The 27,777-nt window shown below is 36.6% G+C and overlaps 4 protein-coding genes across 6 annotated transcripts in view; 1 reads left to right on the top strand and 3 right to left on the bottom strand.

Annotated features, from left to right (window-relative positions):
- The window catches only part of chrnb2 (cholinergic receptor, nicotinic, beta 2), a 38,773-nt gene extending 32,636 nt beyond the window's left edge, over window positions 1-6,137 (top strand). For both annotated transcript variants that reach the window (XM_067409697.1, XM_067409704.1), the window contains exon 6: window positions 3,318-6,137. In XM_067409697.1, the coding sequence (XP_067265798.1) occupies window positions 3,318-3,470 (153 nt within the window). In that variant the 3' untranslated portion in view covers window positions 3,471-6,137. The remainder of the gene's footprint in view (window positions 1-3,317) is intronic.
- A 3,667-nt stretch (window positions 6,138-9,804) lies between these two features.
- On the bottom strand, window positions 9,805-11,117 carry s100t (S100 calcium binding protein T). The gene is made up of 3 exons (XM_067396093.1): window positions 11,086-11,117; window positions 10,163-10,322; window positions 9,805-10,079 (listed from the first exon to the last, which is right to left on the bottom strand). The coding sequence occupies exons 2-3, from the start codon at window positions 10,319-10,321 to the stop codon at window positions 9,903-9,905; spliced, it is 336 nt and encodes a 111-aa protein (XP_067252194.1). The 5' UTR covers window position 10,322; window positions 11,086-11,117; the 3' UTR covers window positions 9,805-9,902.
- Window positions 11,118-12,508: 1,391 nt separating this feature from the next.
- si:ch211-105c13.3 (uncharacterized protein LOC325758 homolog) lies at window positions 12,509-20,486 on the bottom strand. Its single transcript, XM_067396108.1, has 3 exons — window positions 20,352-20,486; window positions 14,457-14,584; window positions 12,509-13,798 (listed from the first exon to the last, which is right to left on the bottom strand). The coding sequence occupies exons 2-3, from the start codon at window positions 14,574-14,576 to the stop codon at window positions 13,631-13,633; spliced, it is 288 nt and encodes a 95-aa protein (XP_067252209.1). The 5' UTR covers window positions 14,577-14,584; window positions 20,352-20,486; the 3' UTR covers window positions 12,509-13,630.
- A 2,089-nt stretch (window positions 20,487-22,575) lies between these two features.
- Window positions 22,576-27,638, bottom strand: LOC137027706 (toll-like receptor 13). Of its 2 annotated transcripts, XM_067396071.1 has the most exons (4): window positions 24,797-27,638; window positions 24,436-24,644; window positions 23,513-23,630; window positions 22,576-23,388 (listed from the first exon to the last, which is right to left on the bottom strand). In XM_067396071.1, exons 1-4 carry the CDS (start codon window positions 27,326-27,328, stop codon window positions 23,377-23,379), a joined length of 2,871 nt encoding a protein of 956 aa, XP_067252172.1. In that variant the 5' UTR covers window positions 27,329-27,638; the 3' UTR covers window positions 22,576-23,376. The 2 variants fall into 2 exon arrangements, with proteins under 2 accessions (XP_067252172.1, XP_067252182.1); XM_067396081.1 differs by lacking the exons at window positions 22,576-23,388; window positions 23,513-23,630 and having other exon boundaries at window positions 24,462-24,666.
- Window positions 27,639-27,777: the final 139 nt, after the last annotated feature.

Below are 27,777 nucleotides of genomic sequence, written 5' to 3'. Positions count from 1 at the left end.
AGTGGCAGTTGTGCTGGATGATACTAGATGTGATTTTTTTTTTTTTTTTGCTAAAGATTTTAGAAGCCAAGTCATAGAAGCCAACTGATCTATTTGTAGAAAGTCTAGGTGATCAGATACTCATGCAGGAGAGATATATTAAAATGTTTCATCTGTAATGTATGAGATATAATGTAGTGTGTGTGTGTGTGTGTGTGTGTGTGTGTATATATATATATATATATATATATATATATATATATATATATATATATATATATATATATATATATATATATATATATATATATATATATATATATATATATATAAATGAAGACTGAATTACAAATTTAAAGATAATATTAAAATTGTGTATTAATTAATTAATTAATTAATTAATTATAAATAACTTAAATTAACAATTCTTAATTGTTTTATTTGGGTAATTTATTAATTATTATAATTTAAAATTACAACTACATTCTATTTTATGGTTCATACAATACATATTTATAGTATTATTTGATCTTTTAAATGGGCCACTTTCATAGTATGAAAACTGCTGAATAAGTGGATATATCACAGATTTATGGCTAGTGAGTTATTTTTATCTTTTTGCATTATTTTGATGATATTGTTTAGTTAGAACAGTCAGCAACATATTTTTATAAATCAGCAATATTTTTAAGTGGGCTTGAGCAGTTGGTTTCTCTTTAAGAGCAGGAATACAGTCAACATGAGGTAAAATTAACAGCACTCTGTAATTCCGTCAATCATCTCGACCTGAACACAGCTTCATTCCCATGGTAACAAGGCGTCTCCATGCCAACTCCCTTGCAGCCTTTGCCGTTGTTACGGTTCAAGTCCCCTGTGTCTCACCTCATCAGAGCAGTGTGGCGGAATGAAGTCTCTGTTCACATTAACCTTTTCCTTCACCCTCTTCTCTCTCCCCTTCTCTCTCCGTTTCTCATTCACTCCCACACATTCGCATCCAATTTCCCATCTTATGTTTACCTCTTTTTTACGCCACCCCCACATTTTAGATCTGACTCATCTATGTCCTGTCTCCCTTTTACATCTGACATCTATCAAGCTTTTTGACATTTCGCCTTCTTAAAGGGATAGTTCACCTAAGAATTACAATTCTGTCATTATTCACTCACTGTCCTGTCTTCCTAATTCCATTTGCTGCTATCTCTTCCATGGAACTCACAAGGGGAATTTTGAAGAGTCATCCAGCTGCTTGCAATGTAATGAGTTCAAAGCTCCAAAAAAGAACACTTGTCTTCGCTGATTCATTCGTTGTTATTCATTCTTCTCTACTGCAGCTCTCAAATCAAATATGGCACCTATGGCGCATGTTTAACACCATGACGTATGGTCATAGGCTGCGTCCGATATTGCATAATCTCTTAGGTACTTATTTTAAATAAGTACTTGCTTCAAGGCAGCTTAAAAAAAAAGGATGTTCTATATGGTATGAGTGTGTGTAGTATGAATGTAATCCAGACGTACTACATTCACCATGCTGTCATTATCATGTGACCTGTACCTGCGTCAGTTGGGTCGCTTCACTGCCATTCACAAATCCTCTCCGGAGGCCTCATGGGATAGTAGTGTCCATCGTATCCGTGTACTTTTTGCCTACTCTTTTATGAGTACTGTGAATTCGGACAGGCTTCTTTTGTCACATACTGTTTTTCTACTATATAACAGGGAAGTATGCAATTTAATAAGTTGAATTTACTTAAAAAATTTTAGGAAACTGGTTGCCCTAAAAAAAGTTAAGTAATGATTAAGTAATGTGAACTTAATAATTTGAGTTCATTTAACTTAAAATGTTTTGTAATATTCATTACTTTGTAGTTATTACACATAGTATATTTAAGTTCAATGTACTAAGCAAGTTAACTTGCCACCAATCAAAATTCATCCATGCCTCCCATCATGCATTGCTGCATGAATAAATTATGAGCTGAATTGTCTTAGTAATTTTCTTTATTCTCACTATTTAAATTTTACTGTTTTTCTGTGACTTTTTAGTAGCTTGTTTTCTAATGTTCAGAGTTGATCAGTTTATCAGAACATGTTGCTTGTCACCGTTTTTATGATTCATACGCTGATTCTTGATGTCTGTGTGTGCCTAAAATATATATATATATATATATTTTTTATGACAACTTTAAAAAAAAAAAAGTGATCGAGATTCAGTGATTCAGATCAAATAATGATTATGTGAAAACATAATTAACAACACCTGATCATCTTTTATCTTTGCTTGTCTGTTTTTTTTTAATGCAGTTAAAACTGCCCAAACTAAATCTAATATTAAAAAGTCAAGGGTCAAGAGCTGTGATTGTGATTTTCTCCTTTGGTGAAAAACTATAAAAAGGTAAATGTTTGGAAAAAAATGTCTGTAGAACAGTCAAAACTGTTCCAACTGCTCATCAACAGCTCCTTGAATCCACACACACCACAACAAAATGGCGTCATTACCTGCCGCAGTCCAGCGTGTAGGAGGCGTGGTCTGGAGAAAAACTTTGTAATTTAAGTGCATTTAACTTACATTTATTAACACATTCAAATGCACCCACAAATTAGTAGAATATACTTATATTTTATAAGTTATGCAACCAAACTTAAATATTTTAAGTATATTGTAATTATATTTTTAAGTAAATCTAAAATCTGGGCTAAGAGTGTGTTAAAAATCACTATTTAGGTTAAAGCATTGGTTTTCCATTGCAATACATTTATACATTGAAATTCTACTTCCTGTTTGCTACTTCAGTATAAATTAATGAATTTAATTGTAAATGCTTGCTTAATTTGAGTTATGTGAACAAAAAATGGCTTTTGTGGTGCATTTTTTGTCCGTTTTAGAAAACAAAGAAAATGTGAGCATGGAAAAAAATAACAGTATACAGGTTTAGAATTATGACAGATAAAAAAATTACAGTATGCAGTCAATTTTGGGGGGAATTATTTCACCCTCAGTTTTACTTCAACACATGTAACCCTATAAACAATACCACAATACATAAGTGTTCATTTGATATTATATTATTGTATTTATTAATATTTTCAATTAACTTTAATTTAGTTTTGTATTTTAAGCTTTAATTTATTTTTATTTCAATGTTAGTGTAATAATTTTAGTACTCCATTTCAAATTTATTTCAGTTAGTTGCCAAGGCAACATTTCTAAAGTTAAGTTTTTCAACTAATATTTATATTTTATTTCAACATTATTTTGATTAATATAAAAAAACACTGCCCCCTCAATCCATCCATCATTCCATTCTTTTTCATCTGCTGTTCTTTTTATCTTACAGGTGAGTGAGGACTGGAAGTACGTGGCCATGGTGATCGATCGTCTATTCCTCTGGATCTTTGTGTTTGTGTGTGTCTTTGGCACAATCGGAATGTTCCTTCAACCTCTGTTCCAAAACTACACAGCCAAAGTTATCACCCACACACCTGGCTGACTAACCACCAGCCCCCGCCACACCAATGGACGCTACCCACCATCAGTTGGACAGGAGGGCGAAGGGAGGAGGGGGGGTCAGCCGAAGGGGAGGGCAAATGTCACTCTGGACTAACGTTAGGTTTACATGAACCTGTTTTTGGAATATCACACAGAGTGGGGATTTTGTCCAGGATTCTCGTTCAGCCCTCTCGTCCAGTCCACCTTCCCCTCCTTTTAGGTGAAAAACCACACAAGCCAATCGGAGAGAAAGGAGACACCTGTTTACTTTGCTCAGCAGCCAATCAGCACTCTTTTCCGCAAATAGAAAGCCATCCACCGTCCACAAGCTCTGAAACGAGCAGTCTGCTTCCTCAAGAGTCACATGACTTCCGTTTGTTACTTGTAAATGCGATCTAGCCAGACAGGGATGAACTTAAATGCCTGTTCTAACATCATTTCTATCTATTTTCATAATCAAATCTGTCTTATTTATTTCTTATGGTCTAGAAGCCTGTCATGATCCATGTATTGCAAATACAACACCATTCTCATTTCTGTGCAAAATCAAACGTCTAGTCCTTGAAAAAATGGGCTTTGATGCAGTATTGTAATATTATTTATATAATTACTGTGTGAATTGTATTGCTACAACACACAACATAAAGAGGGAGGATGCCTGATGAGATCAGAGTGAGATTGTTAATAGACAATGACTGTGTATAAAGGATTGGTGGTACTATGAAAACAGTTAAATTTGCCAAAAAAAGGGCCCCACCAAGGGTCTCTGTGGTGTGGGAGAGGATTCCCACTTATACAATGTTGTCCCAAGCCTTGTGAATTTTCAGTAGAACACTGAACAGATGAGCGATGAGCTCAGTGAGTCCCTTTAGCCCCTAAATACTTAACTGAGGTCTGCCGTGGTCAGACAGAATGGCTAATACATAGACAGACTAGTCTTAAAGAATGTTCAAAATTGAGACACTGAAAGATCAAAATGACATGAAAAGAAATCCTGAGCAGTATTGCATTAGTAATGGCATCCTGTATCTTCATTTCACTCCCTTTCTCTCTTTCTCCTATCCTGCTCTTTTATCTATCCCGTTCTTATCAGTCCTCTCACGCCACATTACTTGCACCTTAGAAATACATAATAGCTTCTCATGAAAATATAAAGCCATTGATTATGACCATTCCCATATTCAAAAACACACTGGGTAAGTGGATATTCCTTGGTTTTTAGCAGATTTCAGCATAATTTCAATGCTTGTCATTCACAAATTCTATGCTTTTTGTTTGTTTGTTAAGTATTTTGGCTAATTTGATTGTGCTTAAATATCAGATTATATATACACACTACCATTCAGAGTTTGGGGTCTGTAAGATTTTAGAAGTCTATTATTGTCACCAATGCTGCATTTATGTATTTGATCCAAAACAGTAAAATAATATTGTTAAACATTATTACAATTTAAAATAACTGCCTCTGATGTAATATATTTGAAAATGTCATTTATTCCTGATGGCAAAGCTGAATTTTCAGTGTCGCATGATCCTTCAAAAATCATTCTAATATACTAATTTGGTGCTCAAGAAACATGTGAAGAACAGTTGAGATTCTTTGATGAATAGAAAGTTCATCTATATAAAAAAATGTTTTGTAGCAATGTAAAAGTCTTTACTGTCTCTTTTAAATAATTTAATGCATTCTAGCTGAATAAAAGTATTATTTAAAAAAAAAAAATGTACTGACCTCAAACATTTAAATAGTAGTGTATATTATACAATAGATTAAGCCTAGAGCTCATGAAAACATAGTGAAGCAATATGCCAGCATTGCTAGCTATTTCCTCTGCTAATTGAGCCTCAGTATCATTCTTCCTATTTGCACATCATATCTTGACCCCAATGAATTCAAGGTCCACTAGCTGACAGTTAAGACTTTAAGTGTGGATCTCTCTATCAGTTTCATCCATACAGTTCATTAAGCAGGGAATCTCCAAAACTCATCTTTCAGAAAGCAGATTATGCAAAAATGTTCACCCATGGATTACATTACTATATTTCCTGAGTGCTTCAAATGACCTCACTCATACTATGCTTCTTTAGTCTTCTCATTCCTCCTCTCATATTTCTCTCACCAGCACTGCTCTGCAAAAAAAGCCCTATTACAAACCACAAAGCTGCATAGTACAGCTGCTCTATTACATTAGCATATCCTTAAAAAAAGGATGAAAGTCAGGCTATAAATGCATTACTTTTGTCTTTGTTTGTGCTCCAAATGGCAGGAGGTTTCCAGTAAGTCACCATGTGCGTTCACTGTGTGACATCAGCGACAGGACATAAGTCAGTATTCACCTCACAGAGTCATGTCTCTATTCATTAAAGTATACTGTCCATAACCATAAGTGCTTAAGTGTCTTTAATTCATCAGAGGACAAATGGAATGAAGGGAAGAGACAAAGGGAGGAGTGCATCTCCCTATACGTTATGATCAAGTCAGCCTATTCAATACTGCAATAATACAGAACTGTGACGTCACAATGATTCCTGTGTCAAAACATCGGTGTGTTGGCCAATCAGAGTGCACCTTCTTATTCACACTGGCACTTAAATGCCCGCCTTCTATCCTCACCTGTCACCTCCCTACCTTGGCTGACCGATGGCATTTAACCTGTCAAATAAAGATTAGAAATTCATCAGCTCTTTGTGTTTGACAATTCTTGGCCTATTTGCACAAATAACAATTGTGTTTCTCTCATTGGGAAAGTTAAACGTAATGTTTTGCACTGAATGCAATGTCTTTATCAGTTCTGTTAAATACTCAAACAAGATGGTCTAGAGTACTTTTTAATTTGTGTTATTCTGCTGCCCAAGGACTTTTTACTAGTCTCTAAACTCACATCCGTTGGCATTGCACCTCCTGACAACATAATAAATTCATGTCTTATTTCAAGTTGGCTGCGCATCCTCCTTTATGAAAGCTCTTCAAGCCAACTTTTCATGAGAGCAGCTTAGAGAAAGGAAATGCACGTCCACATATTATATTAATGTGACCTTCAGTTTATATACATAAAACAGGACCTTGCTTTTGTATGTTCCTACATCCCTGGTGACAAAAATAGTGAATGCTTCATGTAGAATGCAAAGAAGATATAATTATATTGAATAAGAAATGGGCATTATCGTGCAGTCTTTCTTTAAAAGAGTAAGCTGCTGTCTGCAAACACGAAGAATCGAATTGGCCTTCTGGACAAAAGCCTGAGACCTTTTGCTCAGCTTTGGTTCAATACTGCCCTCTAATGGTCAAGAATCAACTCACTATCAGTCTTCATCATGGTCTTCATTCATTCTTTCGCAGTATTTTGTTTGTCATTTTTGTCTTTTAACGAAATTATCCTTAAATATTCGTTAATTTTAGTCAAATTTATCTCCTCGTAATTAATGTTCTTCATAATTTGTGTCTTGGGGAAAAAATACTGAATACAAATACAATATTTACAACAAATAAATAAATAATATTCTTTGTAAGGACGATATAAAAGGAACAGATGGCCCATAATACATCTTATACTCACCCCCAATTCTCTCCAAACTGTTGGTGATTGTAACGCCAAGTAGTCTAATTACACAAAAATAGTCCATTTGATTAGTGTGCGTTCCAAGTTTTCTGATTTAATAATAATCGGTTCATGTATAAAAAAAAAATAAAATAAAAAAGCCATTAATTCACTAATGTAGAAGGCGACGTTCTCAGGACCTTGCACAACGTTCCTTAAAAGTTCTCTAAAGGTGACGAAAATTCAGATCCTTTACAGAACATTCGGGACATTCCTAAAGCGTCCTATTTTTGGTTCCATTTTGGGTTTTTTTGGGGTTTTTTATGGTCAAACAAAGAATGTTACAAAGAGGACATTTGGGACATTAACAGAACGTTCCCACATGGTCCTCCATTGGTCATTTAATAACGTTCCCGATATGAGATAAGGGGGACGTTCTATTTTGGTTATTTTATGGCCGTGCAAGAACGTTACAAAGAGGACATTTGGGAAGTTAACAGAACGTCCTATAGTAATAGTCCCCTAAACATTCCCAGAACTTCCTGAATGTTCCCTGAAGGTCCACCAAATAACGTTCCCCAAATCTTAAAAGAACTCCACATCGTGACCGTCTCTGAACGTTCTGGGAACGTTTCGTGACAGGTTACCCCACTACAAATTTTACGTTCCCAGAACATTCTCAGAACGTCCACTGGTGTTAAGGACGTTGTCTAGTAATGTTCCCAGAACGTTCAGAGACGGTCACGATGTGGAGTTCTTTTAAGGGAAAACATGTTTGATATAGCAAAAAATGCAAGAGAAATTCTGATGAGATGAAGTTGGTTGTTTAGTGCTGGTGGTTCAATCATCATGGAGTGTCCTGATTCACTGATCATCCCCACTAGTGTTGAGTAATGTTCCCAGTATGTTCACACACGGTCACGATGTGGAGTTCTTTTAAGGTTTGGGGGACATTATTTGGCTGATCTTCACAGATCATTCAGGACGTTCTCTAAACGTTTAGGGAACCATATTTTATTTGGAAATGTTCTCAGAACGTTCCTGCTGCCCTTGTCAAAAAATTGAATTGAAAATTAGAGCTAAATTGACTAATAAAAGTGACCTTTCAAACAAAAACTAATTTTTCTTAAATGTCTTACAAAACACAAAAAAACAACAGCACATGCAACGTTCCCAGAACGTTCAGAGACGGTCACAATATGGAGTTCTTTTAAGATTTGGGGAACGTTATTTGGTGGACCTTCAGGGAACATTCAGGACGTTCTGGGAATGTTTAGGGGACTATTACTGTAGGATGTTCTGATAACTTCCCAAATGTCCTCTTTGTAACGTTCTTGCACGACCATAAAATAACCAAAATAGAACGCCCCCTAAACTCATTTCGGGAACATTATTAAATGACCAACGGAGGACCGTGTGGGAACATTCTGTTAATGTCCCAAATATCCTCTTTGTAACATTATTTTTTTGACAATAAAATAACCAAAATGGAACATCCTCCTAAAGTCATATAAGGAACCTTGAACTGCAGCACTTTACCGTTGTTTTAGGAACGTCCCAAATGTTCTGTAAATGTTCTGAATTTCCTCACCTTTAGAGAACTTTTAGGGAACATTGCGCAAGGTCCTGAGAATGTCGCCTTCTATGTGGGATAGTAGAGCCACAGACCCTCATATCTCCCAATAATAAGACCATCTCTGCATCTATGCTGCCTTCAAAAATCGATCAAATGAAGGTATCTCAGGAGACAGGAAATGAAGCTAATATTGGATTCGGATGTGCCTTGATGCCTTCCTACCTTGGAACACATACCCCGGAAGGCAGCATTTTTAACTCTGCAGTACAGTGGCCCTGTAGGAGCAGGATTAGACACCCCTATTCGTCAGATAAGAGAGATATCAAAATTGTGCAGTGATGGGGGTACTTCAGGACTAGAGTTGGGAACCACTGGCGTAGGACAGTCAGTCATCAGTGCCATAATGTACGCGGAAGAAGAAACTCCACACAACTCTACCTCACATCTCGTTTAGTGTCAATGCAGTACAGTATATATTTGAAAGTGTACAAGGTCTGAGGACTCAGTTTCCTTCTCCAGATTTAAGAACCTCTAAAGCAGTGGTCTCAAACTCAATTCCTGGAGGGCCACAGTTCTGCACAATTTTGCTCCAACCCTATTCAAAAACACCTGATCCAGCTAATCAAGGTCTTCAGGATTACTAGAAACTTTCTCTGAGTTGGAGCTGGTTGGAGCTAAACTGTGCAGAGCTGTGGCCATCCAGGAGTTGAGTTTGAGACTACTGCTCTAAAGTTATTAATTTATGCTTGTTTTAGACCTATATTAGTGTGTTGTCACTGAAAAAGCCAGTTTAGTTAAAACTTTTAATATTAGCCTATGTTATGTTGTGTATATGGCCGATCCCTTGTTACTGACTATATATTTTAAATAATCGTTCTTTATAGATTTTAAGATGTCCAATAACAGTAACATTTCCAATACAGTGGTGTAGCATTACTGCTACATTCACAATGAAAAAGCACACCAACCTCATTTATTTATTTTAAATCTGCAGTTTATTGTAATATGGAGAGATTATTTTAAAATGAACAACTCCAGTTGTTAAAAAACAAAATAAAGGAAGAAGCACATATTCACATATTCAACAAAGACCATCCCATTCCTCATGCTTTCATTTCTAATAGGTTGTTTCAGTGGTTGGAAACATGTTGCACCTCATGGAGCATTTTGTGTACCCAGGATTGCACTGAACGTGGATGAAGAGGTGAAACTTTTTCGGTATCAGTAAGCAAGATTCATACACACTAATATTCCCCTTCTCCCCCTATTTCCCTCCCTCACTGGTCATGTGTTGGCTTTTGTTCAGAGAAATTCAGCTCTACTCTTTCGTGTCAGGCTTCTTTCCTTCCTTTTCGTGATACTCGAGGAAGAAGTCGTTGCAGGCGACGGTGAGGGCGCCCACAAGGATGATGAACTCTGTGAAGTCCACCTCACCGTCGTTGTTTGAATCCAGGTCTCCCATAACTTTATCTACCGCATCCTTATCCTGTGCATTCTGTGGAGCAAGAGAGATGCAGACAAAGTTGATCAGAAACGTTTGACTTTCGCAAAGAAAACAAAACTCTGTTTTCTCCTCACCCCAAGGTAGTTGCCCAGCTCCTGCGTTAGCATCTCTTTGAGTTCCTGCCTACTGAGGGTATATTTGTCGCCCTCATTCCCAGAGTACTTGTGGAACGTCTGAATCATCAGCTGCATGGCGTTCTCCAGAGTGGAGGCATTCTCTGAGTTAAAAGACATTCTGGGGGAAAAATAAAACAACATTTATTGGTCACTGAATTTAGACTTATAAATGCACTCAAGGATGCACAAAAGGTTTTCTTTAGGGGCAGTATTTCTGGCTCATGTTAAAAATTTAAAAGCATGAGGCAGGCTTATTTATCTTCAGACCGCAACAGTAAAAACATTGCAAAAGAAGCAGTAATATATTCTCAGCATAACACACAGTGGCCCCCACCTTCCCCTTCCAGATCATCCTACGAGGGGCTTAACTTAACTACAGAAGGGAAATGTGACTCGCCTGATAAGGGTGAAATCCTAAACTGGAGAAAACACTCCGAACCTGGGGAGGAAGTTACTTGGCCAAGTGTAATCTGAGCCAATCTCAGTGCCCACAACTCGCTACACATACACATATATTTAAACAAACACTGCCTTGGGTTTGAGCTGTGCTTTACCTTGATGGATGAACCGATAAATATATTGGGTTGGGTTGGCAAAAATAATTTAGGAGGAGAAGGAAACTCTCCTCAGATACTTGTACACACAAGCCATACAAATCTTGAGGTGGGGAGCCTCAGAAAAGCCATGTTAAAATATGCTTGTTAAATCAAACTTTAATTTAGAGAATCACGATTCTCTTGTGCACAAAATGCCCAGGTCTTCATTTAGTAGTCTGGTCCAAAAACTTAAAAGAAGCATCAGGCAGCACAAAATCCATCTAGAATATAGCAATAATTCACAATTACAATCTGTTCTTCCATCCATCCTTTGCTTTCCCTTACCTTGCTGTTAGATGGTTGCTGCTCTTCTGTTCCTTGAGGAGAGACGAATGCTGGTGAAGACAGGAGGCGATGAGCAGCATTTATATACCTACTTGGTTCTCCTCCCATTATACCTTGCACTCCTCCCTCCCTCCCTCTATCCATCCTTCATTTATCACTGCCTACATATTTCCCACCTTTTGTCCTCTCTGTTTACACATTCACAAAAACATACAAAAACAGTGTTGCATAAAAGAGTAAATGTGATGTTGATACTCATTGATGTAACTGAAAGAGCGAAAGTTTTCTGCCTAAGACGGTAATTTGAGCAATTGAAAACAAGCCACATACTGTTTTGTTTTATTGATCGATATTCGTATTTATCTAATGATACAACATGAAACTCATGTATATAAACATGCTCTAAAGACCTGGACTTTACTGAAAGAAGAGCTTTTGGGTAAATAGATATGTTTGATCCTAAAGGTTAGTTATATGTACTGGTGCTTGTCACATTAAACTTTTAGAGACGTGATAGTTCAGCACCCCAAACTAAATCATTTATCTCCTGTAATTGATGACTTAGACACAAACATCACTGTACCAAACATCCGACAGCTCTAGAAATACCACAATATTAGCAATTATGCTGTAACATATGGTTTATACATACATATATTACATACATACACACACAAACATATATATATATATATATATATATATAGTCAATAAATAAAATACACATGTATCACTTATATGTATATGTGAGTCTATATAATTAGAATTAATATAAAAGCAATTATATAATATGTAGAAGTACATTTATTGATGATTTTTTTCCCTAAAATGATTAACATAATGGCATATACCATAAGATGAAATGGGGTCAGGTGCCTGAGGACTGATTATGTTACAGGCCAACCAAGGTTACATGGCACAAATGTGGTTACTAACAGCCCAAGGGTCTTTAGAGGTGCAGATTTTCTCTCAGGTGTGTGTGTGTGTTGAGTGAGCATCTGACTACATGTGGTCCTGTCACACCTGATACTGCTGCACAGGTGTTAATTCATCATTAAACAAACGGTGTCCATACACATATGCCAGCCAAGGTTTGGGACTGAAAAAACACACACACACACACATTTTTATATGTGGTTTACGAGGACCTTCCATTTGCGTAATGGTTTTTATACTGTACAAACTGTATACTGTGTTTATTCTATCCCCTTACACTGAACCTACCCATCACAGAAAACATTTGGAATGTTTTGAAGTTTTTGAAAAAAAAAAAAACACTATTTAGTATATTTTTAAATGCATTTGGTTCACAAGGACACAAGAAGTGCAAACTGAGTTTATATTGTAATACCCATGTCATTATACAGATTTGTGTCCTCTTAAACCATATAAGAACACACACAAACATAATGATTTTGTCATTATTTCCATATTTTTATTGAAAGTTATACAAAAAGTTCTCCAGTAGTGTAACATGTTTTATTTGACCTCAAATGGACAAATCTGAAGAGTAAATCTATAAATGCATTTGTAGTATGGCTTACATTTTTATGCCTTGCTTTGTTTATTATGTAAGCAAGCACTAATCAAGCATAAAAAGCACTTATTTCATTGCGTAAAAACAATTAAAGGTAGGGTAGGCAATTTCTGAGAATCTTGCAATAGCAAGCTAGCTTTGAAAGCATAAGATCCCACCCTCTCTTCAGAGCGCTCTCCAAAGCCACCCTTCCTCCAAAACACATAAACGCACACAGCCAGAGCAGAGTCTGCGAAGGGTTAAATTACCTCATGTCTCAAAGCACACACTGTAACATTATAATAATAATGAACGTAAACAACTTAAAGAGCTCTGACTTGTAACACCTGACTGCTGCAGATTCATTTCAGCGTTGATAGTGTTGCCATAGAAAGGCATAATTCGGAATTCAAGGACTTGAACTGATCAATTGGACCAAATGCAATGACTGGACGAATTAATTTTTTTTTTGGTCCTGAAACTTCCACAGAAGATATAGCACAGTACCTACCCTACCTTTAAATCCTTTAGGAAACCACATGAGTCTTGAAATAAAAAATGGAATTCGGACAAACGCATTTTAACAAATGACAAATGTGTTTTGTTGGAAAATTTTTGGAAATTTAACACTTGTACTTGGCCACAGGTCATAATTTCATAAAATGTGAATACATGTAAACAGAATTTGAATGTAATATTTTAAAAATATAAAAGTGTTTCATATCATTTTAGTTTAATTGCAGATTTTATATTGCATTAAGGAGAGTCCGGGGCTAGTTGTCACAAGGGCTAAGGGCTGTTCTGAGTCAAAAGTACAGTTAAACATTTGTTATGTATTTCATATATTGTAATTTCACACAATTTATTAATACAATGTCTGTTGGCCAAACATTTTGTTGGTGTGCAAATACAGACATTTACACTTTTTAAGTAAAAAGTATGACAACCAGCCCCATTCTCCCTTATTTACCATGATTACTGGTGTAATACTTCAGCAATACAAATTAGTGTCAGTGTAATCAACTGTCATCAGTGCTTTGGGGCTTCTTCATGTCCACTGGCTGTGGTTTTCTGCTCACTCAGTGAGTTCGCCAGGTAGCCCACCAGCGTCAGGTACTCCTGGAAACTGACTTTCCCATCCTGGTTGTCATCCAGTCCTTTCATCATATCCTTCACTGCTGAAGCACTGTCAGTGTCCTGAGAGAGAGTGTTAATATTTAAAATTATTGAATTTACAACAAATTAGACCATTTAAAACTATACATTTAATCATTTTGCTATTTATAATAATTTTGTTATTTATAATTAAAACTTTTGTTTTGAGCGGTGAGTGGATTCTAACTAAAACACCTCTGATTGGCCATTGCATTCATGAAATAAACAGATACAGCTACATTGCTCAACACTGCAAAACACATTGTGGATAGAAACCTTTGACACTCTCCAGAGCAATGGAGCGTTTACCAAATACTGTATGTTTCGCCAATATCAGATGGGGCCCCCTGATTCCCTAGGGCCTAAGTGGGCGATTACCTCGCTTATTGGTTTAGTCTGCTGCTGGACATAGTCTTGACATTTACTCATTATTTGACATTCTCTGTAGTGTGACATGCTATACTCCATCTAAAACTATTATTTAAACTAAAATTTATTTTTCTGATTGTTTTTATACATGTATGCAGCACTTTAGATTATGAAACATTTGTAGGCAAAAAGATGATTAAACAATTTTTAAATAATAACATTTTTAACAAAACATTTTTAAGATGGACATGTTATGTGTCAACTAGATGGACCAAAAAAATGGGAGATTTGTTAAAAACATCTGGTCAAATGTAAGAAGTGAGCTCCTTACACTCAGGATGTTGCCCAGCTGACCCTGGACTAACTTCTGGAAGTTTTTCCCACCCAGGCTCTCTTTTCCACGTGCTGAAGACAGGTACTGCATAACAACGGTTTTAATGGCACCCTCCATATCTGTAACTGTACAAAGGATAGGACAACATACATAAAACATCATATATAGAACACAAACTGATTCACTTTTCATCCTCTAACAATAAGTGTAACTCATTGGATACTTGGAAATATTTTGATCTAGCTTTGTTAGCCTATTAAACAGACTTATATTTATAAATAATACAATATGTAAATAATATAATATATAATAAAGTTTTTTGTGTACAGACAACAACATTTTTAAAATGATCCTTGTTCACACAGATGAGCGAAAATGACTAAAAACTCTGTATTGTGCATGCCAGGCCAGTAGTTGGCGATGTCACTTTGTAAAGAAACTACTATAGACTGAACGTGTAATATGAATGTGCATGATGTTACCGTTTCCACAAATTCACGTTTTTTTGTAGTTTACATCGAGACAATAACGATATTGTTTTCAAAAACATGCACTTTGAAACACTTTTTTTTTTTTAAGTTTGCATTTTCAGGCCCAAAATGCATAAAAAGTTTTCCTATTTTAGTTGAAAACAATGTTGTGTAAACAGTCCCCGAGTCTGTGTGTAATGAGCCATCATTTTCAGTCGTTTCTCCGTTCTCCTTTATGTTAAGTGGGTTGCTTTACTCCTGAGTTTCTTTTGTGCTCCTGTGTGTCTGTTATTTTGTTTGTATTGTTAATAAACATTACTGCTGCAATTACATCCTCCTCAACAGCTCTCAGTACTGCAACTGACTGTTATGGTGGTACCTAAGATTAAAAATAAAAAAGTTTGGGAAACACTACAATAAGTATTGTAAGGACGGAGTCATAATGTTTGCAAGTGACGTTTTAGCAGCTGGGATAACCAAAAGGAAGGGCAGGCACTGGAAAATGAGTGACCTGAGGAGAGGGATGATGCTAGAATAATTAAGGAGCATGAAGAAGGGAGGCGGGAGAAAGGAGCAGAGGAGGAGTGTGTAGAGCTGTAGAGTATATACCAAGACAATGGAACCTGTGATCTTTAACGGATATTCAATCCACAGGCTCACATTACCGTTGGGGTTGCCTGCTACATGTCTGTTACACTCTCTCTCTCTCTCGTCTGACAACAAAAATACACAAAAGCCCATACACACTCTTTGAAGGATGCCCACTCTCACAGGTCTTTCCTCTTGCATGAATACCCCTTTAAACCTTCCCTACCAACAAACAAAGTGAAGCAATAAAGTGTAACCTACTGCATTTCATATTATTGTACTGTAGATCCCATCGCATATTTGACACTAACAAATAATTAATGATCTAATTTGGGTTTCCTTCCAGTGACATTTAGCAGGCTAATCTATAGCAGACACGAGGTACAGTAAAACACCAATGAAGGCCACAATTCCACAAAAAACACCAAAATACCAAATACAAAAAAAGCTAACTTTTATATATTATGGACGATAACCTGTCAATAAGTGGTGCTGAAATTCTGTACTAGTTTGTCTAATGAAAATAAAAGCCTAAAAATGAATCATTTTAAATACAAGTTTACACATCACAACATTATAATGTACAGTATGAAAAAATGCTAAAGATTACATTTAATAATGTTATTAAATTATTAGTGTTTTTAAAGACTAGCTTTGATAGTATGACAGCAAATTACATCTAAATCAAAAATTTAAAAAATGTTTGTACAGTATATCATGCATTCCTTTTTTTTTTCTGTACAGACTACTTAAACACTAAACGGGAAGGGGGGGGGGGAGAATAACATTTTTGCTGCACTAAACAAGACCTGCATTTTCCTTTGAGACAAGCTACATCGCTCACATGCACACACAAAATTAATGTGATTTTAATGTGGGTGTGACGTATTGGTAATTCTATAGGCCACCCTTTTCAAGTAAATCTTCCATCTGACAGACGTCACACCTGAATACTTACACTACACCACTAACATTAGTACATTACACCACTGCCCTGCAGTCTTCCCAATTACTGAAGGACCTCTATTAACCTAATTAGAGAGAGAGAAGCCTGAGCAGGGCTTAGGTGAAAATACTGAAGGAAGACCTGGTGGAATATACTGATCATAATGATTATTATTCCTCTCTCTCTTCTGAGCAACCAACGTGGCGTTGCATTAACATAGTTGCAGATGTGGAAAGACACAGTCTTTGTATGAATAAGGTCATGGGTGTGGCTGCGAGAAGCTGGTGTTTGCTGCAGAGAGAAGTGTCTTTGTCTTTAAAAATGTTCCCATGGTTCTAAATGGGATGCACTTCATTAGGAGTGATACACAAGCTCAGACTAGGACAGACAAAGGCAGAAGCATCAAGCAGGATGATTGATAGGTGCTCCTAGTGATTAGTCTCAAAGAACCCAAACAAACTGTCATGTAATGAGATGCTGTGAAATTCAGAAGTCAACAAAACCCATTAACTCTTGCAATACAGCCCAGCTGCCAAATGGAAACAAGCACTAAAAGCACGCCGGAAAGCATTGCGACAGACTTGTTCAGACTTCAGTTAGTGCTACAAAATTCTCAACACAATAACTCCAGTGTTGGGGAGTAACTAATTTTTTATTTAAAACATTTTAAAGGCCTTGTGTAGCTTTTCCAGTAATGAGTAGCGTGACTAAACGCTGAGCTGAAGGAATCAACAAACCATCAAATATGTAGCTTTGGATTGTAGTCCGATTCTGATGAATGCAGAGTCTGATTTATTATAGTGAATCATTTTGTTTCATGTAAATGAACAGATTTACAAAAAATGTTATGCATAGTTTGACTCACTTATGTAAATTAGGGTGTTTTTCTTCTATTTCTAAATTTACCTGTTCAAGTTTAATACTGTTAATTGTAATTGAGTGTTAATTCATTAATAAAATTCATTAAAATCACACATTATGTTTAATATTATAAAGTGACGAGAATACTTGTGGCTTTTTTTTGTGGCCAAAAAAAAAATTAAAAAAAATAATGACTTTTCAACCATATCTAGTGATGGCTGATTTCAAAACACTGCTTCAGAGCTTTACGAATCGAATCAGTTGTTTGGAGCACCAAAGTCAAGTGATTTCAGCAGTTTAGTTGTTTGATAGGAGATCCGAATCACTGATTCGAAACAAAAGATTCGTAAAGCTCAGAAGCAGTGTTTTGAAATCGGCCATCACTAGATATTGTTGAAAAGCCGTTATTTTGTTTTTTTTGGTGCACAAAAAGTATTCTCAAGGTTGAATCACTGTTATCACATGAACTGTTTTAAATATGTTTTTAGTGGCTTTCTGGATCTTGAGAGGTTCGGTCATCAGATTTTATCAACAATACCTTAATTTGTGTTCCGAAAATGAATGAAGGTCTTGCGGGTGTAGAGCGACATGAGGGTGAGTACTTAATAAATTTCATTTTGGGGTGAACTAACCCTTTAAAGGTGCTAAAGAGGATGTTTTGTTTATACATTTTTGCAGTATTACTTGAAACTGTCTTTACTAACTGATAAAAGACTATTTATTAGGTGCACTGAAAGTAATAATATTAATATACATCATCTGTGCACGAGGTAGGGCCTTAAAAACATCAGCCAATCCTTTACGCGATTATCGCGTAAACGATTGGCCTCTGGCTTGTCAATCACTGCCATGACGTTCCTTGTGAGAGACGTGCATGGCTGCGCGCTCCAGTAACTTTCCACACTCCACAGGCGCCGCATGCAATGTTTTTGTCCGGAGACAGGAGTAACAACTGCAGATTATGAGTTACCTGCGGTGAGTCCGACATAATGAATCCACTAACACGACACAGCGAATGCCGGTGGTAAACACTCGTGTTCCAATACTCGTGGCACGAGTTTTGGGAGGCGTTCCCTCGAAAGGAGGGGGGGTTGTTCTTACACATGCACTCATTTCAAATTTTGAAACTCAGTAACAGTCTTTGGTTTCTCAGTCGACGAAAAGATCCTCTTTATCACCTTTAAGTTTGTAGCTTGGCAAACTAGACTTTCAAAATGGTGACACTGTGAATAGCAACAGTCTTTAGTCAGTATCACAATACGTATTTCATTTTGTGCATATGTACCAGATACCAGGTTACACAACATTACAACCTTGTTACAACCTTGCTTTGTTTTCATTTTTCAAATGAATAAATACAGCGTCTACCCTAAATAAGATCAATGGGAAGATTTTTTGCTCACGGGGCAAATATAAAAAAATGCAATAGTGGTATTAAATGAAGCCTCAGTATGCTTTCCTCAGTTATCTTTATTGAACTGCATTCCATTGCTGATCCTCTAGATGTCCCTCCAGGCTACTTGTGGTTTACCCTTGTTTCCTGATGACAACTACAAAATGTCAAACTTGCATCACTAGTTGAAAATGTAAAGAATGAGGATAAGAAACTGAGTGAATGAATAAGATTCATCTTCAGCTCGCAAACAGATAAACTTTTTTTTTTTTTTAGTTTGTGCAGGCAGGTGGTTCCTGGCTCTTACTTCTTCAAGATATTCTTGTTCCTGCAAGGACATACATTAGTTATAGCTATCACACTTAACTCATTGCCCTAACATGACTGGAATGATCTCATTCCTAAAATAACTGAGCGGATACAGGACACGTCATACGTAGGCCTATAATATCTTTTCTAATTTTTCTTCCTTTTTTTAAAGGAATATAGGCTATGCATGGATGTAAAGTACTTGGGTAACTGTACATCATTACTATTGTGTTCGAGAATGTATATTTTGAAATATTAATTGGCTACTAATATTAATTAGGCCTATATATTTTTCTATATGCCTACAATGAAGTGAATGATTTGGAACGATGTAAGTTTGGGTGTGGACTGTGAAAAATAAGGATAGTTTTCGATATTTTTGTTATGACATAGTTTTTTTCCAGTTTATGTAACTTAGCCTAAATGTTGAAGCTCTATCCGTGAGGTGTGAATCATTTCCTCAGCGTGTACCAGGCTGTCAGAACTTGAAGGCAAGGTTGGGCAAGTTGTCTCGAGCTCTGGGTTATCGGACAGCTCCCACCATTGCTGTCTTATCTCTGTATTCATTATTAACGCCGTTCTGGTGGCCGTGTCGCCGCTGACACATTGAGGTCGTGCTTCGTCCGGTTGAGGATCGAGTGCATTTCCCCCAAACGCTCGTAAGGTCGACTGCAGTGCTTATCACAGCAAACTACGCATAATAAAGAATGTATTCAACTCACGTGGAGGATTTGCGTTAGATGCCGCGCGCGTGCGCTCTGAGAAAACGATCTGAATTAATAAAAGGCAGGTTTCTGATTTCTTCTTTGGTGTAAAAAGAGAAGGGCTTGCGTTACATCTATAGGGAATTGGATCGGCTACTTGTAGTCACCGGACAAGTGAGCCTACGCTCGCGCGTAAGGACTGAAATATTTAGGTAGAGTAGGAAGATTAAACGGAAAGTGACACATTTGAACTGGGCACGAAACCTTATTTATGGAACCCTGTTGACTTGATGCCAAAGTTTTGTGTTCAAGCGGATTTAAGCTGGCATTCCAACCAGCTAACAGACCAGTTTTACCAGCTGAAAAGTGCCCCAAACTTCCCTGAAAAGACTAGAAAACTTCCCTGAAAAGACTAGCTGAAAGACTACAAAACCTTTAGGCTATTTTTAGCAAGGATATCGAGACAAAGCAAGTTAAATAAATAATGAATATTCTAAACACAGAAACATGTGTTATACTAGCCACAAAGCCATCCCATTTTACTCTAAACCGACTAAATATTATCAAATAACACAATAGAGTTTGCCTGCTAACCTCTTAAGATCAAATAGGAATGCTTACCTAGTTTTGCAACAAAACTTTTCTTCTGCTGATTCTTGCCTCTTCTTTGTTAAGCCAGTACAATGCCTATAAAATGCCTCTTCTGTGAATTCCAATCTTCCCAAGTTGCTTTTTTTCCCATCAAATCACTGGGCGTATACCCAGAACTTTATGGGTGGGGAAAACAGGATATATTACTCAAGAGAGGTGTTGTGCGGACATAACTACCCTTAAAGCATAGTCTACTGTCATAACCAAGCTGGAAAAAGAGGTGAGAAGTTTTTTTAGGAAGTGAATAATACAAATTCAATCATTTTTTTCTTTTTCTTTTAATATCTACCACATTTTCTGCTTTTTGGGTTATTATTTTGTGTTCTGTTCCAACTGTATTGCCCATGTCTAAATGACCTGTGTGAGAGAGTGTGCCTATCACAAGTAGGAGCATGTATTTGGTTGTTGCACAAAGGCTTAGTGAGACAGCATAGTGAGATCATCATAGCCACACCTTGAGAGTTTAGTCAGAGAGCTTTTTCCAAGTTTTCAGCCAACATACTTTGCCAAATTCATCGAAATATACATTTAAGAAGTCTTCTTTATAGTGTAACTTTCTTTCTGCGGTATGAAGATATGTTTGTGAGGGAGGGGGAGAGAAAGAATGCAGCTATGCGAGAGAGAAAGCACAGCATACCAGAACACAATTATCAGGAACATGTGCTTTCCAATTACCAAGACAAAAACCCTCACAGTCCAGTGATTTTCCTCCACCCTGTTCTCTAAGCCAACAGTCTCTGTGTTTGGTTGGTACTATGCAACATTAATGTAGGTTTTGTTTGCCTTTGAGTAGTATTGTTGGCCGTTATGGTACTACAATTTCTTGATGTGAGTGTCATTAACTTTAATCACACTGCAAAAGTCAACAGTATCATATATATATATATATATATATATATATATATATATATATATATATATATATATATATATATATATATATATATATATATATATATATATATATATATATATATATATTGATATATATTGATATATATATATATATATATATATATATATATATATATATATATATATATATATATATATATATATATATATATATATATATATATATATATATATATATATATATATATATTTAGTTGAAGCCCTCTATTGACTGAATATAATGCCTGTGAAAATCTGACCTACTATCTACTTTTTTCAGTATAAGATCTTTAAAATAACATGGGTAGCACTTCTTACAGTTAGAAAACACATATCTGGATGTACGGCTAACTAACCATTTTAAAATCACGGATAGCACCATGGCTTGTATTTTGGGACCAAGATAAGCCTTGAAAGGCATATATTTAAATATGCTATATAAATATTTATCTGAATGTAAAATCTATCACATTGTATCAGACAGAAACCACAAGTAGCACATGTTGAGAAGCAGGAAACGCCTAAATTTTAATCCTACCTCTATTTGAGCTGTATCGCATTGGAATTGCAAAAATTAAATAAAAGTAATAAAAGGCTAATATAAACTGTAAATATATTTTGAAGGCAATCTTTTATTATTTTTTATCTTTTATTAGACAATTGTTTAGTTAATATTTTCTCCCAGTTGTCAAGATTGTAAAGAAGGTTGCTCAATTTCATAGGTGTAACTTCAGAAATGACGTTCGCATGGCAGCAATTGTATTGCGCAAGCTCAGATGTGAAAAGCATGAGATTGATGGTTTCAGAACAGGTTTGCAGATCAGTTTCAGTCAATGGTGACTGTCTGCACAAAACAACAGCTATCTGGGCACGAAAAAACGTATGCCTGATTGCAGGCATTCCTACATTACAATAGGCCTTGCAGGCATTCATTACATTACAATAGGCCTACATTTTTACAAGCAAGATATACCACAAACATTCATTTAATTATAGTAGTGTTTTTGAGCCAGTGATACATTTTTTAAGGGCTCTGAACAGCTTGAAATTGTTATGTTTGTGTTATCTGCTGCAAAGAGCTCAGAATGATCAGTTAAGTGCCAATTAAACAAAGACAGCTGTTGATGTTGTTTCAATCACATGTGGTTTTGTGAATTTCATCTAAAATATCACTGGGGTAAAGAATTAAAATATAAACTGACCTATGTTAACATGCCAGTTCTTTGTGCTTAATCAGATTATAGTTTATTTAAACCGTGTGTGTGTGTTTGTTTTGTGTGTGTGTGTGTGTGTGTGTGTGTGTGTGTGTGTGTGTGTGAGAGAAAGAGAGAGAGAGAGAGAAAGAGAGAGAAACTCTGTTTAACAGCGCCATATAGTGTTTGAAAGAAGGTATTGCTAGATTTACATTCAAAACCAAAATACATGATATCAATATTGAGAAAAGATGTTTTTGCTGAGGTATTGCAGCAAATGAAGCACATCTTTTGTGCACCATGGAAACATTTAAGTTCTGTAAAGAAATTCAATCACAGGTACAGTTTATATTTGTCTACAAAACTAAGTATTTCAACATTTTTTGACTGGTGTAAAAATAGAACATATAAACGAACATTCATAATGGGAACTGAAAACATGTTTTCTATTCTGAGATGACTTTTAGCAACAATGGTAGGCGATGTGGTTTTACACTCGAGTTTTTATGAACTCAGACATGTTTTTCCTCTCTGTCTTTCGCCTACATATTTATAATAGTAAGATAGTTACAGATGAGGAAATCAGCTTCTAGTTAATCTTTAAGTGACAATGGCTAGAGTATCTCTTCTGTTGTAATTTGTGAAAGCTGCACTCTGCATACATTGATGAAAAAGACTGTGATAAGAGCAATTTATTCATTTTATCAAATTAATAATTAAGTTAGGATTAACATATTGTGAAAAAAAGCATGAATCAACAAGTTGCTTCATCTACTCATTAATTTACACTGATAAGCGTAACAGGCATTTTTAAAAATGGAATGAACTAATACGATTTGTTTTACAGTGTATCACTGCTCCTTGACCACAGCCCTTGTGGAACGCACCAGATGTTTAACGGTGTAGTTTCAAGAAGCTTCCTGTAAAACAATTAAGATATTATTTCAAATATAGTTTGACACCTGTAACATGATTCTTTTTTGAAGCTTCAGTTTAGATATTTGTCTTATTATAGTCATACTATAAATGTAGTATCTTTTCAACCTCAGTGTCATTCATGTCTTCTGCAATGTTCCTCCTTAAACGATCCCAGAAGTGCACTCTCTCAGCTTCATCCTCTGGCCAGTCCAGATATGTACGGGATCTCACCATTCTGGCTAAACTATTGAATATATAAAATATATAAAATGAGAAAATGAATCCATGAAATCCGAAACAACAGTGTACGATGGTGTAAGATGTCCTCCCCATCTTCCTCTTGACCGTATCACTAAAACTCATCGCAAACCATTTATTGAGTTATGCTGCTATAATTAAACTTTTCATCTAAATATCAACATCATTTTCATCTGAACAGTTTTAAGTTAACTGAACTAAGTTTTTTTGTCATTGGATAATAGTGATATGTGAATTTATTTTATGTACATTTGTTAATGGGAGATTTGTTGTGATTTGTTTAGATTTGACAACTAAATTGTCAAAATGCAAGTTTACAAATATGATTTAGTACATTATTACAATTTTTTTTTTCCAAATAAATAAATTAGTTAAAATCCTATTAAATGATTAGCTTATGTAATGCAAAAAAATGCATGTGACAGTTTAGTAATAATACACTATCAAGACATTGGTTAATAAAGTGAGATTAAATACATAAAGTATATTTATAATTTTAATTTAATATATTTCATTATTACAGGTTTGCATAAAATTCTGAGTTTTTATTAATTTTGAGGAATAGTGAATCTGTTTTTGTGCAAGCGAGATGAGTAAATGCCTGCTCATACTGTATTTGGCCTAGAACTACAACAACCATCATGTTCGCACACAATGTGTGTTACGTATTTGAAAAAGTAACTTGTATATTTACTTAGATATTTTATTGTACATTTAAAAAGTAAAAAGTAATCTGATTACAAAACTCATGTTACTTGTAATGCATTACCCCCAACACTGCCCATAATTACCGATGAAAAGCAGAGAGCTCAAAAGGAGAGATGTGTTCGAGGAAGATGAGGATGAGTCTGTGTTTCTGCTCCTCCAGCTGCCGGTGTGTGGCCACTCGCATCTCCAGACTGCACCAGTCACTACGCAGATATCGGCGGCTGATCAAACACACCGTGCACTGACTGCTGCAGATACTCTCACTGATGTTGTCCATGATATCTTTTCCCACCTACAAGATGTTCACAACGAGACTACATTTTGGAAATGTATAAATTGATAATGCTTATAAAAAGCAGGTACCTCAACTACTTCAGTTTTTTTTTTTATGTATTTAAGTTCAGAGGATCAAATTGAACATCATTTCATTTTTATACACCTCACCTCAAAGTCTCTGTTGTGCAAACAGAGCCTCAATCTCGGGTTCCCTTGTTCCTCCAGCCGAGGAGCCATCTCCCCCAGAACCCAGGCTTCGTCTCGGCTACAGAAAGACACAAAGGCATCATACTGTATCTCCTCGATCTCCTGGAGTCTTCTCCTCCTCTTATACCACTGCCTGCCAAACCTCCTCTCCACCCATCCTCTCAGGCGGAAGAAGAGGACTACGCAAGGCCAGCGAGCAAAACGATATCCAACGGCTGCCGACAGCAGAAGACAAATGCTGCCAGCTGTGGCCACATAACAAATGTACTGTGCGTCAGTCTGACACAGCTTCTCCATGGTCGCCAAGAAATTGAGTTTCTTATAGTGCCAGACACACTTCTGCTTCTGCAAGTAGATAACCTGGACTTTTTCCGTGCTCTCTGCCCAATCAAGGATCCAGCCACTTACACAACTGCACTGGAAATCCACTCGGTCAAGAACAAATGCTCTTAGTGCTGGCAAAACTTCAAACACACCGTCAATCAAGACCAGAGGATGGTCGCTGTAGAGACGCAACAGCTGCAGAGACGTCAGATCTTTAACCATACTCTCGGTCAGGAAGCTGATATGGCAGTTTACCAGCACTAGGCTTTGGAGTTGTGTTAAGTTCCTGAAGACACTTCCAGCTTCTGTAAAATTGAAAAAGTTCAGGTTGATGAGCTTGAGATGCTTGAGACGGTGCAGTGTATTGATTTTAGTGTAACTGAGATGTGGTCCTTCAGCTTTTCCTAAGATCTCAAAAGATTCCAGATTTGGGAAATAAGGTGCCATGAAAGCGTTCTTGCATATGAAAAAGGTGCAATTCACTTTCAGTTCTCGAACTGCCTGGAAAACAGTAGAATTACAGTCTGCAAAATCCAGCCTGTCACCATTAAGCTCCAGAAGAAATTTTCCCTTGGGCTGTGGTGTACTTCCCATGTAAAAAGTTGTTCCATAATGTGCATCGATACTTAGTCGTTGTATTTTCGGTGGAAACCCATGAAAAATCCTATTTAGATGCAACGTATAAACATACTCCAATCTACCAAATGACAGTTCACGAAGCTCCCGCTGGTCCCGAAATGTTCCGTCCTCAATAGTCTCAATGATGTTATCATCGATATTCAGGATTTCCAAAGCCTGAAAGGATCTGAAATCCTTTGCAGTAAGCTGTGAAATTTTGTTTGAGTCAAGCTTGAGAATTTTAAGGTGATGCAAACCACGAAATGCATTCAGCTGTAGGGTTTTTATGGTATTTTTACTGAGAAAGAGCTGCTCGAGAAGAGGCATACAAGCAAACTGGTCTCCGTCAATATCTTTAATTGAGTTTCCGGTGAGGTCTAGTGATGTTAAGGACCACACAGTCCCATTCACACCAAAACAGAACGGTGCTTCTTTCAACTTCATATAGGGCATTCCCAGTGTTTGTATACCTGCATTTCCTGTCCAGAAACTAAAGTCCAGGTGGTCTACTTCCGAACTGCCGATGAATAACTTTGTCAATGTTGTCCCACAATCCTTTAAGTCCTCTGTAGACAATCTGTCTGTTAATGTATAAGTGAGGCTGAGGGATTGAAGATGAAGTTTGGAGGCGAGATGACACAAATCTTTGAAGTTTATTGAGTATTTCTCTACTGCAGTCCCTGACAATCTCAACTCACCAATTTTTCCAATCCCAGACTCCCAAATACTGTCCAGAGTCTTGCCTTTGAAACCCAGGAAAAGGCTGGAGAGGTTCTGGAACACAACTAATGAGTTTGCTTGGATAATTTCGATACAGTTCCCTTCTAGATAAAGGTTTTGAATCCCAGAAAGAACAGTCACAGGCCAGGTCTTTGATCCCCCTGGACATTCTTTGGTCTCAATCGTTGAAATCCCACTGTCTATCACATGCAGGTCCTTCAGATGGGACATTCCATCCGGAAGATAACAGAAAATATCACTAAGGTTCATTGCACAAGTTCTGGTAATGTCTAGTGTGATTACACTAACCAACGGATCAAATATACTGCTGGATACATTGGATAACTTCAGACCTATCAGTGTCAACTTCTCCAGATTAGTCAAACCAGCAAATGCAAGACTTTCAATGGCAACGGACCTGCAAATGTAATCACTGAAATGCAGCCAGAGATGCTTCAGATTGGGGAGTCCTGAAAATGCACCAGATTGAACACTCTCAAGGCTTTTACCATCGATTTGAAGGACTTCCAAAGAAGGCAAGTGTGAGAAGGCATTGGCAGGAATGCTTGCTATATCGCTGGTGATGCAAAGGGATCTAACCTCAAGACCTACCTCTGACAGATCGGTGCGCAGGTCTATAATATTGCATTCTGTGTATGGACCACTTCCTGGATGATGGTTGCAGAATGGAGTCTTGGGCATGTCTCTGATGAGATGCTCCTCGATGGTTATGCAGCGCTTATTTATATGAGTAAAAACAACATTGCAGATACTTAAACCCAGTGCAAATCTCCACCAGAAGCTCAAGCAATTTGAGTCAGTCACACCCATTTTAAAGGAAAAATCTGTTCCTATGCCTTGACTCTGCAGAGGGTTTTCATTCGCCTTTAGCCTCACACTGCACTTGTTCAGACCCTGCGTGAACTATTATTTCCCTCACTTCCTCTTTCATTGAAACAAACAAAACAACACTTATTTCAAGCCCTGCCTCTTTGTCTTAATTATACTTAAATCGGACATTTTTTTAAACTGTTCCATCAAGCTGACTTGAGAAAATAAGTACAGATGAAAAATATCACTCTATATATATTATCGGATTTTCTTCTGAATTATGATAACACACACACACACACAGGTTTGTTTTGCCATCTTAGTGAGGGCATAGGCGTAATGGTTTTTATACTGTACATTGTATCCCCCTACACTACCCCTACCTGAAAACATTCGGCATTTTTACATTTTTAATAAAACATTGTTTAGGACTCATGATATGTACTCAT

Source organism: Chanodichthys erythropterus, chromosome 2 (assembly GCF_024489055.1).
Source record: "Chanodichthys erythropterus isolate Z2021 chromosome 2, ASM2448905v1, whole genome shotgun sequence".
NCBI lineage: Eukaryota > Metazoa > Chordata > Actinopteri > Cypriniformes > Xenocyprididae > Chanodichthys > Chanodichthys erythropterus.
Note: the sequence above shows the minus strand (reverse complement) of the source record. Positions and strands in the feature narration are given on the sequence as shown.